The following is a 17,958-nucleotide window of genomic DNA, read 5'->3' on the forward strand; positions in this document are numbered from 1 at the left end:
TATTGACTCCCTTTTAGGGGATTCATGATATGAATGAGAATATTAAAGGCTCCAAGAATCTCTGTAATTAGAAGGAAAGCCTGTTTAAATTTATTTAGCTTAGAATTTCCCAAATAAATTTGACCACAAAAATTGGTTTTAATGAAACTTTCTTAACATTCATTGGAATGTTCTCTAAAACGTACTGTGGGAAGTGCTAATGTAGTCATTGTTAGTAAGTTTAACGCTGCTGCCTCTGTGGCCAAGGAAAGCAGAGAATGGATGGACGTATCATTCAAAGTCCGTCCGTCCGTCTCAGTGCTCTGGTGGAGCTGAAGTTTGGGACTGCCCCATCTCACTCTCTAGCATCTATCGCTGCAGTGGCAGGAGAGACAGTTCTGCAGCGGATGCTGTGATGACCAAGGGTAACTCTACACAGTTTTTGTCTGCAATTTAGAATCTTTACATCAATTCATGATTAACTTAATCCATAAATCACAGAACATTGTGTGGATTTAAGAAAAAGATTCTTCCAGAATTTTTTTTTTAAAAGGTGACCTTGATTAAATCTTCAAACGTCTTAACTCTGAAGAAAAAGCATTACTGCAGTTAGGGAAAGTTGCGTGTGCCATTGTGTTCTTTTTTGGGCCAGCTAATAAGCTGCTCTGCCTTCCAACTGGCCAATACTGAGTCACTGCACTGCGGAGCTGTCCTGGGAGCCAGCTCTCCTCACATCTCTCCTCTTTGCTACAATAGCAAAAAGAGCAGAGCTGCTAGATTCTGCAGGCCTTCTTCCCCCTTACTCAGAGTGATCTCCCTTACCCCTCACCTGATCCCACATTTTACATTGATATTCCTGCTGCTAGCAGAACACGCGCCTTGTGGTCTCTGCCATGTGCACATGAGCTAACATATCCTTTTGTGATCCTGAGGCTTGATCAACAGGACGTTTCTCACTGCTGCCTTTCTCTGGAGAAAATACTGCTGCTGTCTGCCTTATGCAAGGATATGCAATAGCTTTTAGGATCTCTGATTCTTAAGCAGACCTGGAGCAAGAACACATAATCCATCTGGATAATCAGAAAATGCATATGGAATGCAAAGGAGTTCATGTAGCAATGCCTGTGGTTTTCAGTGGAACTATTCCACCCTCCTGCTGGGTCATTTTACTGTAGATGCTAACCCAGAGACCAAACAGGCTGCACAGAGATGTGGGGCGGGTGGGCGGTGCAGTTAGAGCAACCCTGAGCAAGCAGTGGGTTCAGTCAGAACCTCAGAGCCAACATTCTGTAGCACAGAATTCAAAGGAGACTTCTGTATTCCCATCTGGAAACTGTCATATTCTTAAGATGAGAGACCATTCCAGATTCTCTAACTTGCTGTTCACATATAGTGATTCAACACAGGTACATAGCACAGATTAGTTCTAGTGACAGACATGGGCAGAAAAGGAGATGGATAAATAGTAATTCTCAATCATAGAGAACATAAGAAGAAGAGGTCATACTGCTTTCGCCACACACAGGGTAAGGCATTTTGAACCATCTGGATTTATTTCCCAGAATCAGTAAATTTTATAATCAAAATTCTGGTAGTAAGCATAATTCATTCATATGTCTTATGGGGCACCCTACTAATTTTCATAATTATCAATTAATTCAGCTGTGTGTTATCTAATTCAACATATTGAAGAACTATTTTTCTGGGATTCATTTACCATCAAGCTGGTCGTAATGCATCCTCTTCTATTGGGTGTAGGGAAGAGAGGAAGTAGCATTAGTAATGATTAGGATCTACACATTTTTTCAAAGGTGTGATAAACTGATATCTGGATACCTTGTTTACTTCATTTAATTATGTGTGTGTATTAAAGTAAACCCATTCATCATGTTTAATGTATTGCTTTCTACTTGTATAGCAAAGGCATGTTGATTAGACCTATGCTATCCAATATGGTAGCACTGGCCACATTTTGCTATTTACATTTAAATAAAATAAAACTGTGTAAGATGAAATTTTGATTCTGTTACATTGACACATTTCAAGTTCTCAGTAGGCACATATGACTAATGGCTACCATGTTGGACAGCACAGATAGGGAACATTTTTATACCAGAGAAAGTTCTGTTGAACAGTGCGGTACTAAATGTTTCAAAATGTTTATTATTTTATTTCAAATACTTTTATCACCTTAGTAATTCTTCTGTGCTTGGAATTTGTATACTAATTTTTGTTTGTTTGCTTTCAGACATTGCCCTGGGACCTGTGGACGGTAAGAACTCTATATTTTGATGTATATGGATTCCTAGGAATCAAGAAACCTTGTTATATTTTATCTCATCTGTGATAGAAAGGAGGCCCAAATATTTTTAATAGTAATGTAGTCCCCTAGAAAAATCACCAGCTCCCTGACGGTTCCAAACATGACTAGCACTTGGGAACAATGTTGAGGAGAGGAGCGTCTGTGTCCATGTGCAGACCCCTGGATGAGCAGGAATTTGATGTACCCCTTTATGCTCTTCCTGTGATTACTGGTGCTAGAATAAATGTTGTAGGAAGGACGTGCACATTGATTGCTTAGGCAATGTAAGAAGAGTAGGAAAGAGAAATATAAAGGGCGGGCTACTCTTCACAGGGAATAATTTTTTCATTTTTATTTTCAATAAGAATTTGAGCTTTAGAGCCAGACAGTCCTAGATTTGAGTTCAGCATCTACTTCTTATAACAGTATGACTTTGAGCAATTTCTAAAAGTCTTTCAGCCTAGTTTCTCTCATCTGTAAAGATAATGATTACCTACTGCAGAAGGTTCTGTAAACATTAATTAAGATAATATTTATAGAGTATTTAGCCCCAGTGCCTGGTATTTATCAATAAAGGTAGAAGTGCAAGGATGAGTGCTTCCAGAATTTAGAGATGGGACAGAGACACAAACAGAACGTAGTGGTCCAGCATCTGTGGTGTGAAATGAGGAGATTAGCTGCCCCCAGAGAGCCTTACATGCCTGGGGCAGAGCCTTTGTCTGCCCTGTCCTAGGACAGCCCTGGCCATGTGCTCTCAAATACTCTTCTGAGTATCTGTTTTCTTATTTTAGTGACACAGCAACAGGCAAGTTCAGAAAACCTAGCTGTTCCTGAGCTGTGGTCTTATGAAGTGGCTTTGCTGCTCCCTGCACTTAAGAAAAGCATGCCCATCCCCTTCCCGCCACAGGGCAGGGTTTACCCTCTTCTACATAGGATGCTTGAAGCCTCATGGAAAGCTCTCAAGAGAAGAGCTAAAAGTGTTGATTTGAATAGTCACAAAAAGGGATGCATGGGTTGGTGTTCAGGCCATTTGAACTCCAGCCCCAACTTTGCGTTAATTTTCTTGGAGAGTAAGAGGACAATGCTAATTTTTTGTGATTCTAATATTTCATCTTTACTTGGAACTATAACACATTTTTCTTTCCTTGGCTTAAAAGAATATGATGAGGGTGAAAGTATTCTCTATAAAGAACATTGACTGTTTTAGAGGACAAGCCTGCTAGGAATGGTAACAATGACAAGACGGTGAAACATCAGTTCCCTGGACAGAATTACTCCATTTCTTAATCCTCTTGGCTCCCCAGGATTGTTTGGGTCCAGACCAAGCTTCTCGAATGGGCAGAGCCTGAGGAGAGTCTTCAGGCAGTCAGTGTTTAGTGTCAGATCATTCTTTATCCCAAATCTGCCTGGAAGGCGGAACCAAGAGTAGGCTGGGTTTAGGGAAGATGTGACCTTCATGTTGTGTCAGAGCCGTGGGTGCTGGGAAATTTGTTGCTACTAGTGCCTGATACTCTTCTTGAATTCTCAGGCTTACTTATTTATTTTATTTGAAACTTTGTATTTTAGAGTCATCTAAAGTAACAGTTGTGTAAAAGCCTAAAACACTAGGCTTTCTAGTGTGTTACACTAGAAAATTACAGAGGCTTTCTTTATGTTTCAGTAGTATAGTCTTAAGAGTATTGGGACATAACCCATTCCTGTTACACAGTAAGTTGTAAAAGTTAATCTGAAATCAGTGAATACCACATCCTTTGTTAGAATATTGACTCTGTATAGCATGGGAACTTAATGGGTGAAGAATTTTTTTTCCCTTGACTTATGGTTTTTATTACTTTTTTTTTTACTCATACAGACTAGCACTGATTTGGTGCAGCCGGTAGGTAAATATCCAGGAAATTCTGGATTTTTAAAAAATTTAATATGTGTTATGTACATTGTACATTATCTAAAATGAGCTTTTTATTTTCTCATGGCATTGCTAGTCAAAGATTAAATATTAAACCATTTATTTAATTTAAATACTCTAGTTTTAATTGGTGCTACCCTACTGAACAGTTTTGTGTTTCTCATCAACTCTTACCATGACTTATTTCAGCTTATATATTTTTTTCTTTTGCTGTTCTGCATACTCTAAAGACTGACTCTTCAAAAAGTCTTTCCCTGTGTAACCTGATCATGGAGGAAACTCCAGAGAGTGGGTTGGCCGAAGACATGCAGAATTCTCAAATTGATTTGGGTGCATTTATTTGGGGCCCTGATGCTAGTACAGACAGTGTCAGCCAGGAAACTAGCCACAGTGGGTCTCAGGAAGACTCTGCCTGTCTCTCTGGAGCAGAGAAAGACGTGGGATTACCCCCCAGGATGTTTCCTTCTGCTGACTGGCACACGGTAGCGGAACAGGGTGAGCACACCCTGGGGCCAGCCCCTCCATGTGGAAATGAACAACTGTCCCCAAAGCCTGTGCCTGAGGCTGTGTTTGCCATTGCTGTTTGTATGGAGATGGAGCAGCCTTATGACTCACCTGACTCAGAAATGCCAACCATGGAAACTGGTGGCCTGGTCAAAGAAAGTCCAGAAGATGTTATAAAGTCAGAAGAGGAAGAGAAGACAGAAGATTCTATGTGGGCAGGTGTGGAGACATGTGAAAAGGTAGACATTGGAGCTATTGATATCAAGACACTAGAAGATATAGAGGAATTTGAAGAGGAAGTATGTGAATGTACAGACAATGTAGGGGTAGATCTTCTTGAGATGATAGAAAAGCAAGACCAGGAGACCTTAAAAGTCAGTGATGAGGAAACTGGGAAAGACCTAAAGTTGGGTGTAAAGAAATTGTTAAGGCCAATGAAAAGTATTTTGAGAAAATTGATATATTAGAAAAAGACAAGGCAGATGAATTTAATGACAGAAATAAATTATTAGATGAGAGGATTCAAATAATGATGAATAATTGTGAGATGACAGAGGACTCTGGATCTACACCTGGCAATCACACAGATACTGTGAATCTGTCCAGATGAGCTCTGTGCCTGATATTGTAGATGCCAACCCTGAGAAAGGGACCCTACTAACCATGGTAAAATACATCATTCAGCACAGGGGAGTATAGATGCTGAAGAGATTCAGTATGAGGCTGTGTCACATATGCCTGGAGGTGACAGGGATGAAAATCAGACTTTTTTTTGTTTGTTTGTTATTTATTTTTTATTTATTTATTTTTTTACAGGGAGAGAGAGAGAGAGAGAGAGAGAGAGAGAGAGAATGAATCAGAGGCCAGAGAAAGGGATAGACAGGACTGGAGAGAGATGAGAAGCATCAATCATCAGTTTTTCATTGTGACATCTTAGTTGTTCATTGATTGCTTTCTCATATGTACCTTGACCATGGGCCTTCAGCAGACCAAGTAACCCTTTGCTCGAGCCAGTGACCTTAGGTCCAAGATGGTGAGCTTTGCTCAAACCAGATGAGCCTGCGCTCAAGCTGGCGACCTTGGGGATCGAACCTGGGTCCTCTGCATCCCAGTCCAATATTATCCACTGCATCACTGCCTGGTCAGGCAAGGCTGTGTTTTTTTCAATGAAGCCTGAATTGGCAGCTCAGTCTAGGAGATTTCTTAATTATGCTCTGGAGACTAATGCAGACAAAAGAGATGGGTCTTTGTATGAGGCAGCAGATTCATTAACTGAGGAGTCTGAAAGTACAGTGAGGGGGAACTATAGTCATACCATTAATTTGCCAAGAATTGCAAAGACATACTCTTGTGGAGCAGATTCAGGTAAAATCTTTCAGCCAAGTTTGGATTCAGCAATGAATAATATGGATATATTGGGATTTGCTGGTATACCAGGTGGCTGTGCACATGGATGTGCCAGTTGGCCTGGTGTATTAAGCATTAGTGTGTCAGTGATATGGAAGACTTAGATAATTGCTGGGAGCATTTAGATATATTTGAAGGCAAGAAAGGACTGGAGGTGGACTTACTAGCAGATGTGTGTGAGGAACAAGCCATTGGTTGCTGCTAGGATCAAAGCCAAGAGACAGTTAGACCATTGGGTCTGGGAACCCCTCAGAATTTTAGCACCAAGAGTTCTGTTATTCCCCAAGACAATGACACTAACAAATCAGATTTATCTGAAGATGAAATTGCTAACCAGAGATATGGATTGTTGTACCAAGAAATAGAGGCTGATGAAGAAGAGGTACTTACCCCAGTATATAGTATAGACTAGACAAAGACTTCTGTAGGTTCTGTTTTCCTAATGTTTCCCACCCACCTCATTATCCATCACTGTCTTCTCAGAGGCTTGCCTCATTTCTCTGCCAGATTGTCATTCATGTACATTTTACCTCTTGAAATCTGTGCAAATCAAACACAAATAGGTTGACAAAAAAAAAAAAGAGCAGAATGAATATGGTAGAATTATTGAAAGTATTTTTTTTTCATCTACTTACTGTATTTTTCCTATTTTTATTTTTACTATTCAAGTATTACAAATATGTAAAACATACCAATTTACTGTTTTAAGTGGTGGCCCCAATACAAACACATGAACTGTTTCTACCCAGGCCTATTAAAACTATAGGTGTCATAAAAAAAAATCTTAACAAAATGATGTGTTAGAAATATATTGGTAATGCTTCTTCTAGATTCTCTCAATGGCCTGAAGAAAAGAGCTGTTTAAAATCTCGTAGCTCATCTCCAGAATCATCTCATTATTGAGAAATTGGGTTTTAGTTAGCACTGAGCTCCACACCAGTAGTCGCTGTAAAAATAATTTCTCTCTCTTCTTTTTTTCAACCTATTTAAAATGATACAGTATGGCCGTTTGCAGTTCCTAGACACTTTTACCTTTTGTATTACTTTAAATTTTGTGTTGGTCTTTACTTTCTAACTTATCTAGTGGGCATTCACTGATTCTACAAAATTGTGGAAAAAATAATGTATTCTGATTTCTATTTCTGTTTAGGCTTCTGATGGTTCATTTAATGGACTCACCCAGGTAAGAAATCAACTTGCCGGAAAAAATCTCTCTGTTGAGAATGATGCAAATTTGTAAAGTAAGAACTTCTATATCATTGGTATGGCATAATGCTTAAGTGTGTTAGCACAGAACTCCACTACTTACAAATATAGTAATGGAAAAGGTAGTAGTATCAACATTGTGAGGTTGTTGTGACTATTAAATGAGATATGTCCAGTAGTCTAGCAAATATCGAGTGCTCCATGGCTGTAGTTAGCTCTTGTTAATATTATTAGCTATACCATGGGCGTCTGCCTCCTACTGACTCCTCTACTAGAAGCTAGGGATTGCCCTGATCTGAGAGATCCATTAGATTAGCTCATGGAAAGAGCAGATAGGATTGTTTTAAACTAATAAAATTTATCTTTAGAAAACATGATACCTTTTAGGCTTTTTTTTTTTTTTGTATTTTTCTGAAGCTAGAAACGGAGAGAGACAGACAGACTCCCGCATGCGCCTGACCGAGATCCACCTGGCACGCCCACCAGGGGGCGATGCTCTGCCCCCTCCGGGGTGTCGCTCTGTTGAGACCAGAGCCACTCTAGCGCCTGGGGCAGAGGCCAAGGAGCCATCCCCAGCGCCCGGGCCAATGGAGCCTCGGCTGCGGGAGGGGAAGAGAGAGACAGAGAGGAAGGAGAGGGGGAGGGGTGGAGAAGCAGATGGGCACCCTGGCCGGGAATTGAACCCGGGACTTCTGCACGCCAGGCCGATGCTCTACCACTGAGCCAACTGGCCAGGGCATTTTAGGCTTTTTATATGAAACTTTTTTCTAAAGTTTAGAAAAACTATAAGACACCATACTACACAGGACCTTCCCTCTTCAGTGGTTCTTCAGAAAGAACCCATTGGAAGATCAGAAGTCATAGGTTGGCTCTGGCCAATAAGGCGGTCTTTTCCTTGCAAATCTGTGGAAGAGGAGCCACAAAATGGACCATCCCATTCTTTGTTTATGTTTGAACAGATGCACAGTGGTCACCCATGGAAAAGGCCGACCACATGGCAATCAAGCTTGTGTAAAAAGTTCTGAAACCCTTTTGAAGGAAGACTTCAAACAGAAGCTTTTGTGTGTGATGAATGCTTTGTCTCAGAATATTAGACAAGAATAATTTCAAATTTTAACATTTAGAATTTCTTGATTTCAAAAGTTTACTTTCCCCAATGTAACCTGTAAAAACCCAAACTCACTCATGCACCCAGACCCAGACACACAGAGATGACAGTACATCTCTTTCATCAGCACACCGCTCTTGAAATATCAGGTCATGAGAACTGTGATTAAGTCCTCATTTTTAAATTTTACATTTTTATCAGTTATATATGTACATGATTTAAAGAGAACAATATTTTATAAGGTTATCATATTTAAAATTTTCAGACAGTCACCCCTCCATTTTCTGTTTCTTAGAGGTAAATACTTTCACTTTTTTAAAAACAGATTCCCTGGTTCCACCCTCTGCACATATATGGGCATGACTTTCTTATAATGCTACTGTTCGATTTCTAAAGCACTATCTATTGACTCATCTCTCTGGAAGGTGGGGACTTAAAGCTCTCTCAGCCTCCTACTTTCACGTTTCACCCCTCTTCTGCTTCCTGCCTCCTCCGATATAGTCTTTCCATAGCCATCCAAACAACCCACGCTAGTATTATCATGATGACATAAATGCTGTTAGTACCCAAGTCATGAAGTTTGCATTTCCTTTTATGCCAACTTTTGTTTACCTTTGAGGTATAATTATAGGATCCTGTTTGTTAGGTGGTTGATTGGCTTAATGCTCCTAGGTACTTATCATTAATTCATATTTATACTATACTCTGTAGTTATATGAATCTCTCCTCATTTTGTTGGAAAAGATTAAATATGTGATTGGTTCCATCTTCTTGAAGAACTTGGCTTTTTCTGGACTGTGCCAATCTAAATGGGGACTTTGTGGCTATGGCACAGTTGGTACCACAGACTTTCCATTAGGTCTGTCCTGGGGATTACCCTTACCCTTCTCTTATGTCAGTCTGCTCTTTTCTGGACATAAATCTTCCTCATTTATGATTTAATTCCACAGATTCAATATACCCTCACCCTCATGGTAAAGCACATCCTCCAGGATCATCCCAGAGAAAGTGTGCCTGAGAGGTGTGTGTCTGTGATGTGATGCATCTGAACATGTCTTTATGTACAGAGTGGACTGTTACTCTGGTTATTACATTAGAGGCTGTAAGGCATGTCCCTTAGAATTTTGAAGCCATTGCTCCACTCAGTTCTACCTCTTTGTGTTGCTACTAAGAAATCATCAGTTTGAAACTTTCTCTCTCTCTCTCTCTCTCTCTCTCTGCCCCTTATACACCCCTCCTCCCACCAGTTTGTAAAATTTTCTTTTAACCCAGTGTTTCTGAAATTTTACAGTGATGCACTATGGTTTCAGTCTATTTTCATACATTGTCCTGTAATCTAAAAATATGTGTCTTTTAGTTTGGAAATTTTTTTATTTCACTTATGATTTCTCTCTCTCTCTTTTTTGTCTTATCCTATAACACTTCTCTTTTTCATAGACTGGCTTCCTGAGCTAATCTTCTACTTGTCTTCTTTGCTATCTCCTTTTCAGTGTCTTCTCTCTCTATATTCAACTCTTCTACAGATTTTTCACTCTTACATATTTTTAATTTTCAAGAGCTCTTTGTTTAATTTAATATTTGTTTCTAATAGCATTCTCTTCTTCTGTAATGAATTAAACATCTTCCATTATATCTTTGAGGGTATTAATAATAATAATTTTTAAGGGTTTCTTTCTCCTGCAAAGTTTTTGTTAATTTTTGGTTGGGTTTTTATTTTTTTTCTTTTCTCTTTGGTTTCTTTAATAATGAAATTTTTCTTTAATGTCTGGCGATATTTACTGTCCACTCATATTTAACAGCAGGACACTAATAAGCTGGCAGGAGACTTGTACAGGTAGGTAGAACTCATCAACTATGGACACTGTTCTAGAGTTTTCTGACTTGTCTTTTCTGTTGAGGAACCCCTTATGTCAGATTCTTTAGGTATTTTTTCTTGAGCTGGTCATATTTCTCTAGAGAGACTCTTCCAAGTCTTCTGTTTAGGCGACAAGCTTGGCTGCCAGTGTAGTGGGAAGTGCCTGGGGAAGAAGTTGCAGGGCAGGGGCCCATGTTCTCTCTCTCTCTCTCTCTCTCTCTCTCTCTCCCCCCTCCATATATATATATATATATATATATATATATATATATATATGTGTGTGTGTGTGTGTGTATGTATGTGTGTGTGTGTGTGTGTATGTATGTGTGTGTGTGTGTGTGTGTGTGTGTGTATATATATATATATATATATATATATATATATATATATATATATATATAGTAAAGGCTCGCATAATCCTGCCACATTCCTGATACATCCGTGTGTCCTTCAGTCCAGAAACCCTCTGTTTCAACCTCAATAGAAATAATTTCAAGTTTTATGCCAGAGAAGGGGGGATTTGCTTGGTTTTCAGATACAAGAAAATATTTTGCGGTCTCATTATATATAGACTTTAACCCCCTCTCCTGTCTTAGCACTACCCTAACTGCCATTTTTCCATGGTTCCATGTTTCTAATTCTTGACCCGCTGGGATTCTGAGTAATAACTTGGGTTGCATTAGGTATTTGTTACATCATCTTTTTGGATCCCAGTTGCTTATTGCTCCTTTTCCTGAATTTCATGCTCAAAACTTTGTTCCTTTCGCATTTGTTCCCATTCTTTTTATGCTTGTGGGTTTATGTCTTTAAAAATTTTGCTTTATGAAATTCCTTTTTTTTTTTTTTTTGGTTTGAATGCTGGAGGTTACAGAGGTTATTGCCTGTGTTCAGTTTGCAATCTTTAACCAAACATCACTGCCTCATCTTTTCTGTTAGAGAATTTTTGAGGTCAGAAGTTTTATAGGTACTTTTTTTCCCGCTTAAACTAGTCATATTTCCCAGGAAAGACTCTGCTGGTTTCCTGTCAGGGGGTAAACCTCACTACCAATATAATGAGAGATGTATATTATATTAGACATTGCTGTTCTCTTAGATTCCTCCTTCTTGATTTTTAAGTCAATGAATATACTCTATAACATTTTAAAGTTATAGCTTATAATTAAGCTGTAAAAGTCACACTTAGATAAGATAATAAGATTGAGTTTCCAACAGTTAAAATGTTTAAACTTGTAGTTAAGAGCCATTAACGTCTGGTTAAACATAGATGTCTAGAGGACCAAAGATACCGCTGAAGGCACTGCCTTTTATTTAATGTCTCTTTATACCCTTGTATTCTGCTAGCTCAGATATGTGTTTAGAAAATAGAGTAACTACTGTGAAATATTACTTTTGCATTTTTTGCTTTTCTGATTATAATACAAAGAGACTTTTAAAAACTTTACAGTGAGTGTATTGGCACAATTGATGAGAGCTAATTTAAAGGATATCTTTTATGGTGATTTTTAGCAAATTAACTGGAAACATAATACTTTTAATCTTCTATTTTCTTCCCAATTTTCAGCCCCAGGACACTTCATTATTCACGATGCAGACTGACCAGAATATCATCTGTAACTTGGTAAGCTGGTTATGGTTTGTGTTTTTTGGGCAGTTGATAGCTACTACTGAATATTCTCAGTTTAATGATTCTGAGTTAGAGCTTGACTATCTAGAAGCAGGTTTCTGTGGCCACCTCTTTTCAAAAAATAGGCAGGAAAGCTCCTGAAAAATCTCAGTGTGATTTTGACTGTGGTTGATCCTATTTTAAATACACAGTGATCATAGGAAAATCTGATCTCCTAACTACAGGCTTCAGTGGAACCCTGTAAATCTATCAAGGACATGGGCATTTCTGCGGAAATATAATATCAGCTACAGGATTGAAAATGAAATGACTTCAGGAATTTATGTTTCAAGATTAGATCACTTCTTTATCTTGAACCCGAAGCTCCCTCATTTCTTTACTCCTCCCTTTTTTTGTGAGTTGTAGAAAGAAGTAATGCAATATTAGAGATGTGATTCCTATTTTGATGGGAGATGAGAGAAGAGATTAGCTAGATCATGAGTAGGAAGCAGTTACTCCTGGTGTTTGGGGAAATCCTATGCTACAGGACAGATGTTGCAGTTACCAGGAGAAGCTTTTACCAGCACCTTAGTGATCAAGCTGAATGAAGGAACTTTGAGTGATGTCACTTGTGAGATTGTCATTGATACACTACAGAGGATTTGGGATCTGTGAGAACTAGTGCACAAAGGCTATTTGAAGCTGGCTGGTTTCCATGGAAATGGTGTTTAATTATCCCAGCTCCTGGCTTTCACAATGGGAGCTTAGAAATGGATTTAAGTAGAATGAACTTTTCTTTTTAGATGATGACTCTTCTACGTAAGGAATTCTATTCTGGAAAGTTTGTCTTAAAGGTTAATTTGATACATTTTCAAAGGCAACTGCATCTCTAATACCTTGTCATTGATTGTCATATGTCTGCCTTTTGAGTAACGGAGTGAAAGGTGGCATCTGTGTGTCCTTCAAATATAGATTGAAGTGTTGAAAATACAAATTATATTAGTGTTAATCATGGAGCCAGAGGGACTTGTGGTTTATGGGTATTGGTGAGTCTCAGCTTGGGTGATGATGGAGTAAGGGTTATACTAATACTGGAGGATGAGAGTTTTAACTGTTAATTGTGAATGGGTTAAGAAAAAATGGAGAAATTCTGGTGTAAAGAAAAGACAATATGTCATAATTGAATTAACACTTATTACGTTGATGAAAAAGTACATTCATAGAATCCAGAGGTGGTTGTTTCTCCGAACATCTTCCTACTCCCCATACCTGGTCCGAGGAGCGTCTGGCCTGCCTCACACATTCTGCTGATACGTAGTCTCTGGAGCAGATGTCTTGCACCTTCTCTCTAGTGGGGAACTTGGCATTGTCATGCCAAGCATTGCACATGTTGCAAGCATTGGCTCTCCCTGTGAGAACTAGGAAATCACAGTGGACCTACATGTCCTGGTGAGTAAGTTACACAGGATCTTCCAGGGATCAGGACAGTTCCCCACGTTTGGTCATTGACTATTCTGAGTGAGGTGGAGGTTGAAGATGGTCTTCAGCTATACACCTTCCTAGCCCGCATCCTATGGCCCCAGAGCACTTCTGTGGCTGCTGGTTTCAACTCTAGAATCTGCCGACCCAGCTCAGGGCTCAGAATTATCTCGTGACCCTTCATAGTTCTCACCAAATTAATCACTCAAGATTGGAGAAGTAAGACTATAAGGACTAGAAAATGACTAGACTTTTAGCCCCACTCTTTGCTCCATCTCCTCTTCTTCAGCATTGACCTGCCTTCCAACTTACCACAGAGGACATCAAAAGTGTGGGCCAAGTTTACACTCCTGGTTTTGTTCTCACCCTCTGAATTGTCCTGCTGCTGTAATAAATACAGGGTGTCCCTCTCCTCTCATGTATGATGATGGCTACTCGAGCAAACACTAGGAAAGCATTACCAGTGCTCCTGGGTGGGCATGGCAAGGAGTCAACCCATCTGCACTGTCTGTCAAGGTATGCGTCTTATAGAAAAAAAAGTGGTTGAAGCAGGACACAGTTCTGAAAGAATTATTGTAGATCTCTTTGTGAGACATTATTTACATTTTACCTGTTTTCCTTTCTAATCTTGACCAAATATTTACAACTTTACAGTATCTTAGAAAAAATAGAAGGGTGACTTCTATTTCCAAATTTGAGGAACTGATGTTATGTACAGTCATGCTTTTATTTTTATCCTTACTTAGCATTCAGTGAGTTATATTCATTTATCCCCATGAAATTTAGGTGTTAAGTTACAATATTTGTTGTGATATTATAATATAGGGGAAATGTTGTGACTTTTGGGGACATATTTTATTTTCCCTGCTCTTTATTCTATGCCTCTGTTGCATTTTCTGATTTCGGCAAGCAAAAGGCTTATTTATAAAATCACCTACTTATCTTGCCTTATATAAAACATCAATATTTTTCAGACTTCAGCATGACTTGGATTCTGAAACAAATAGTTTTTCCATTTTAAGCTATCTTTAATTTATTTTTAAGGTACAGTGAATTGTAATTAACTCATCTTTTGGATTTTCTCTTGGCTCCTTATTTGGCTCTAGACTTCTTCCCTCTCCTAGATGCAGACCCCAGAGCGGCCGCCCATCTCCGTATGGGTTTCTTGATGCTTTGCAGATCAGCTTCCTAGCTTTCTGTGTAGATCATTTGATAACAGGTTCTCATAAGAAAATCACTTTGACTACCAAACTGGTAAGGCCATACCCTGAGCTTATAGTATCTGTTTGTGCCAGTGAGAACTTCCATTAGATAATTCTTTTGAGCAATAAAAGTAAAATCTCTTCTCATAAAGAACTCCTGAGAGTATGTTAGAATGAACTTTATTTCATTCTTTCTTAAAAATTGTATCATAACATCTCTTAAAGGTCATAAAAGCTCATGAAAATATCAAATTTCTGCATACTTAGCTTCCAAGGGGTCCTTCCATTTATTCTTTCCTGTAAAGAGAAGGGTGTATGGTCATGGTGTGCACCACCAGGTCAGCTGTGAGGTGGGGACACAAGGCTACTGCAGTAGACTGTGCCATATTAATTTTCTCTAATCTCAGCATAACTTCTCCATCCCTTCCCTGTGGAACGCGTCATGTGCATCAGCTTAGGTAGATCATAGAACTAGAGGTGGCTTTTGATTGCTTATGGTGAATGTCTGACAAGTTACTGATTTCTCCACACAGAGTGTGTACTGTTGACTTCTTATTCCTCTAAGAAAACATTTTGACCACTTTTACAGTTTAAATGTTCTGATGGAAAAAAAATTTTTTAATGTGCCCTCTTTTGGTCATCCACTTAGTGAAAAAAAAACACTTATGCTAAATAAATATGCTTATTTATATTAATCAAAATGGGAAGAAAAACCATTTTCAGTAACCATAGTAACATGCATTGGCTGTGGGATTTTTATGATCTATTAATACTAATATTAAATATGTTACTAAATATTGCTGATTTTAAAACAAAAAAGATCTAGAGCTGAGAGATTCTGGGAGCTGGAATCAGGATTCTGTCTGTGCATAGAGGACACAGTGGGAGGAAAGACCTCAGTGTTTTCCACACAATTGGAAAAGTCTAATTGGTACCACAAAGAATACTGTCCTGTGCAGATTAATGCATTATGATCTGAATATTGGAATGACCCCTCAATTTTTTGGTGTAATGTGTATCAGTCGACCTGGGAGTTCCCAGAATGGTGCCTGTGAGCTCTTCCTCCCTTCTTCCAGCTGCCAGGGTGAGGCTCCTAGGCTCTTCTATGTCTGTCTGTCTGTCTCTCTCTCCCTGTGTGTCCCCTAAATAACAGAAAGTACCATTTTAGCATCTCTTATAGATGTCATAGGAAGTGAGTAGCCAGAATGTTGCAGCTGAGTGAAATGAATAGCCAACATGGTAAGTCTTGACTTAACTTCAAGGGAAATGAGAGTTCCTGATGAAGGTAAAGAAGCAGCTTGTAGAGTCCATTCCTACACTTTGCAGTTCTGTGAATGCCCATGATGCCACATGTGGGGCTTTCTCCCAGAAGAGATTTAATGAAGCTAGTTGCCTATAGGATGATGAAGAAAATCTTACTTGTGCAATATTCTGTAATGCTGCCTATTCATATGTTGCATCTTTTTCCTCTAACCCTCAAAACAATCAACCCAAGGTTGAGTCTGAGCAGGCTCCACCAAGAGAGTCGAAATCAGAGGAACCCCTGGCCGCTGCAACACCTGCTCTTGGGCTGGACCCTGGACTGGACATGCAGGCTGAGGAGCCAGTGGAGAGGGCAGCGGTGAGCACCACCTCCTTCCCATCCACCACCTGCCAGCCCTGCCTTAGCCATGCTCATCTCATGATCTCATTTTTCCCTTCTTGTCTATGCCTCACTGGGGCCAAATCACCTCCATACCTTTCAAATAGCCTTTGTTTCTTTGACCATTAAACTTCATTCTCTACCATTTTTGAAAAGGGAAGATATTCAGAGACCAGACCATATCTACCTTCTTTATAAAGGGAGTCTTGATTCTTTTTGGTGCTCCCCCATTCATGGCAGGTAGGTTGTAAAATTTGCAGATATCCAAGACTTTACTTTTCTTATTTATTTATTTTTTGTATTTTTTCCAACGTGAAAAGCGGGGAGGTGGGAGAGGGGGGAGGCAGACAAACAGACTCCTGCATGCACCTAACTGGGATCCACCTGGCACGCCCACCAGGGGGCGATGCTCTGCCCATCTGCATAGCTCTGCTGCAATCAGAGCCATTCTACAGTGTTAACTACAGGCTTGAAAGTTGATTCTCCTTAATCCCATCTTAGGGGGCCATGGCTACATGCCTCTCACACCATCCTTATTTTAAGTTTTATGTTTTCAGAATACAAGTTCATTGGTTTTCCAAAATACGATATTAGTAATTACCAATTATAAAGTACCTACTATATCATACTTACTATTATATAAACATTTATAAAATTTAAAACCAAGGGTGATATTAAAAATATTATTTTTGAAAATTTTATTTAGAAAATTAAATTTAACAGGGTGACATTGATCAATAAGAGTACATAGGCTTTAATTAAACATTTCTATAGCATTTGAACCATTTTTATGCCCATCACCCAAAGTCAAATCATTGTCCTTCACCTTATATTTGTTCCTCTTTACACTCTCCCCCAAACGCCTTCCCTAACGTCCCCTTCTCCCTGGTAACCACTTCACTTATATCTATGTCCAGGAGTCTCAGTTTTATATTTCACCTATGTGTGAAATACAGTTCTTGGATTTTTCTGATTTACTTATTTCACTCCATATAATGTTCTGAAGGTTCGTCCATGTTGTTGTAAATGGCACTATGTCATCATTTCTTATGGCTGAGTAGGGTTCCATTGTATATATGTACCACATTGTCTTTTTCCAATTCTGTATCGTAGGACACTTTGGTTGTTTCCATGACTTGGCCACTGTGAACAATACTGCAATAAACATGAGGGTGCATGTGTTATTATGTACCAGTGTCTTCGAGTTTTGGGGGGTAGATACCCAGTAAAGGAATTGCTGGGTTATGTGGTAATTCTATTCTTAGTTTTTTGAGAAACCACCATACTTTCTTCCATAATGGTTGTACTACTTTACATTCCCACCAACAGTGAATGAGGGTTCCTTTTTCTCCACAGCCTTTCCAACACTCGTTATTACCTGTCTTGTTGATAATAGCTAATCTAACAGGTGTGAGGTGGTATTTCATTGTAGTTTTGATTTGCATTTCTTAAATAGCTAGTAAAGATGGTTTTATATGTTGAACCATCCTTATGTTCCTGGAATGAATCCTAGTTGATTGTGATGTATTATATTTTTAATGTGTTGTATTCAATTTGCTACTTAATGTTTTGTTTAGAATTTTTACATCTGTATTCATTAGAGATACTAATCTGTAGTTTTCTTTTTTTGTGTTGACCTTGCCAGGTTTTGGTAGGAGGATTATGTTGGCCTCATAAAACATGTTAGGGAGTATTGCTTCTTCTATTTTTTGGAAGATTTTAAGAAGGATAAGTATGAAATTTTTGAATGTTTGGTAGATTTCAC

General features: G+C 38.9%; 1 protein-coding gene across 6 annotated transcripts in view; it reads left to right on the forward strand.

The window, feature by feature from the left end:
• The window catches only part of AMPH (amphiphysin), a 328,049-nt gene that overhangs the window by 261,499 nt on the left and 48,592 nt on the right, over positions 1-17,958 (forward strand). The window contains exons 13-18 of one of the 6 annotated variants that reach the window (XM_066272140.1): positions 2,228-2,251; positions 4,134-4,157; positions 4,418-4,930; positions 7,249-7,281; positions 11,829-11,885; positions 16,047-16,172. In XM_066272140.1, the coding sequence (XP_066128237.1) occupies positions 2,228-2,251; positions 4,134-4,157; positions 4,418-4,930; positions 7,249-7,281; positions 11,829-11,885; positions 16,047-16,172 (777 nt within the window). The remainder of the gene's footprint in view (positions 1-2,227; positions 2,252-4,133; positions 4,158-4,417; positions 4,931-7,248; positions 7,282-11,828; positions 11,886-16,046; positions 16,173-17,958) is intronic. The other 5 variants (XM_066272141.1, XM_066272142.1, XM_066272144.1 and 2 more) reach the window with 5 other exon arrangements.

This window comes from Saccopteryx bilineata, chromosome 4 (assembly GCF_036850765.1).
Source record: "Saccopteryx bilineata isolate mSacBil1 chromosome 4, mSacBil1_pri_phased_curated, whole genome shotgun sequence".
Taxonomy (NCBI): Eukaryota; Metazoa; Chordata; class Mammalia; order Chiroptera; family Emballonuridae; genus Saccopteryx; species Saccopteryx bilineata.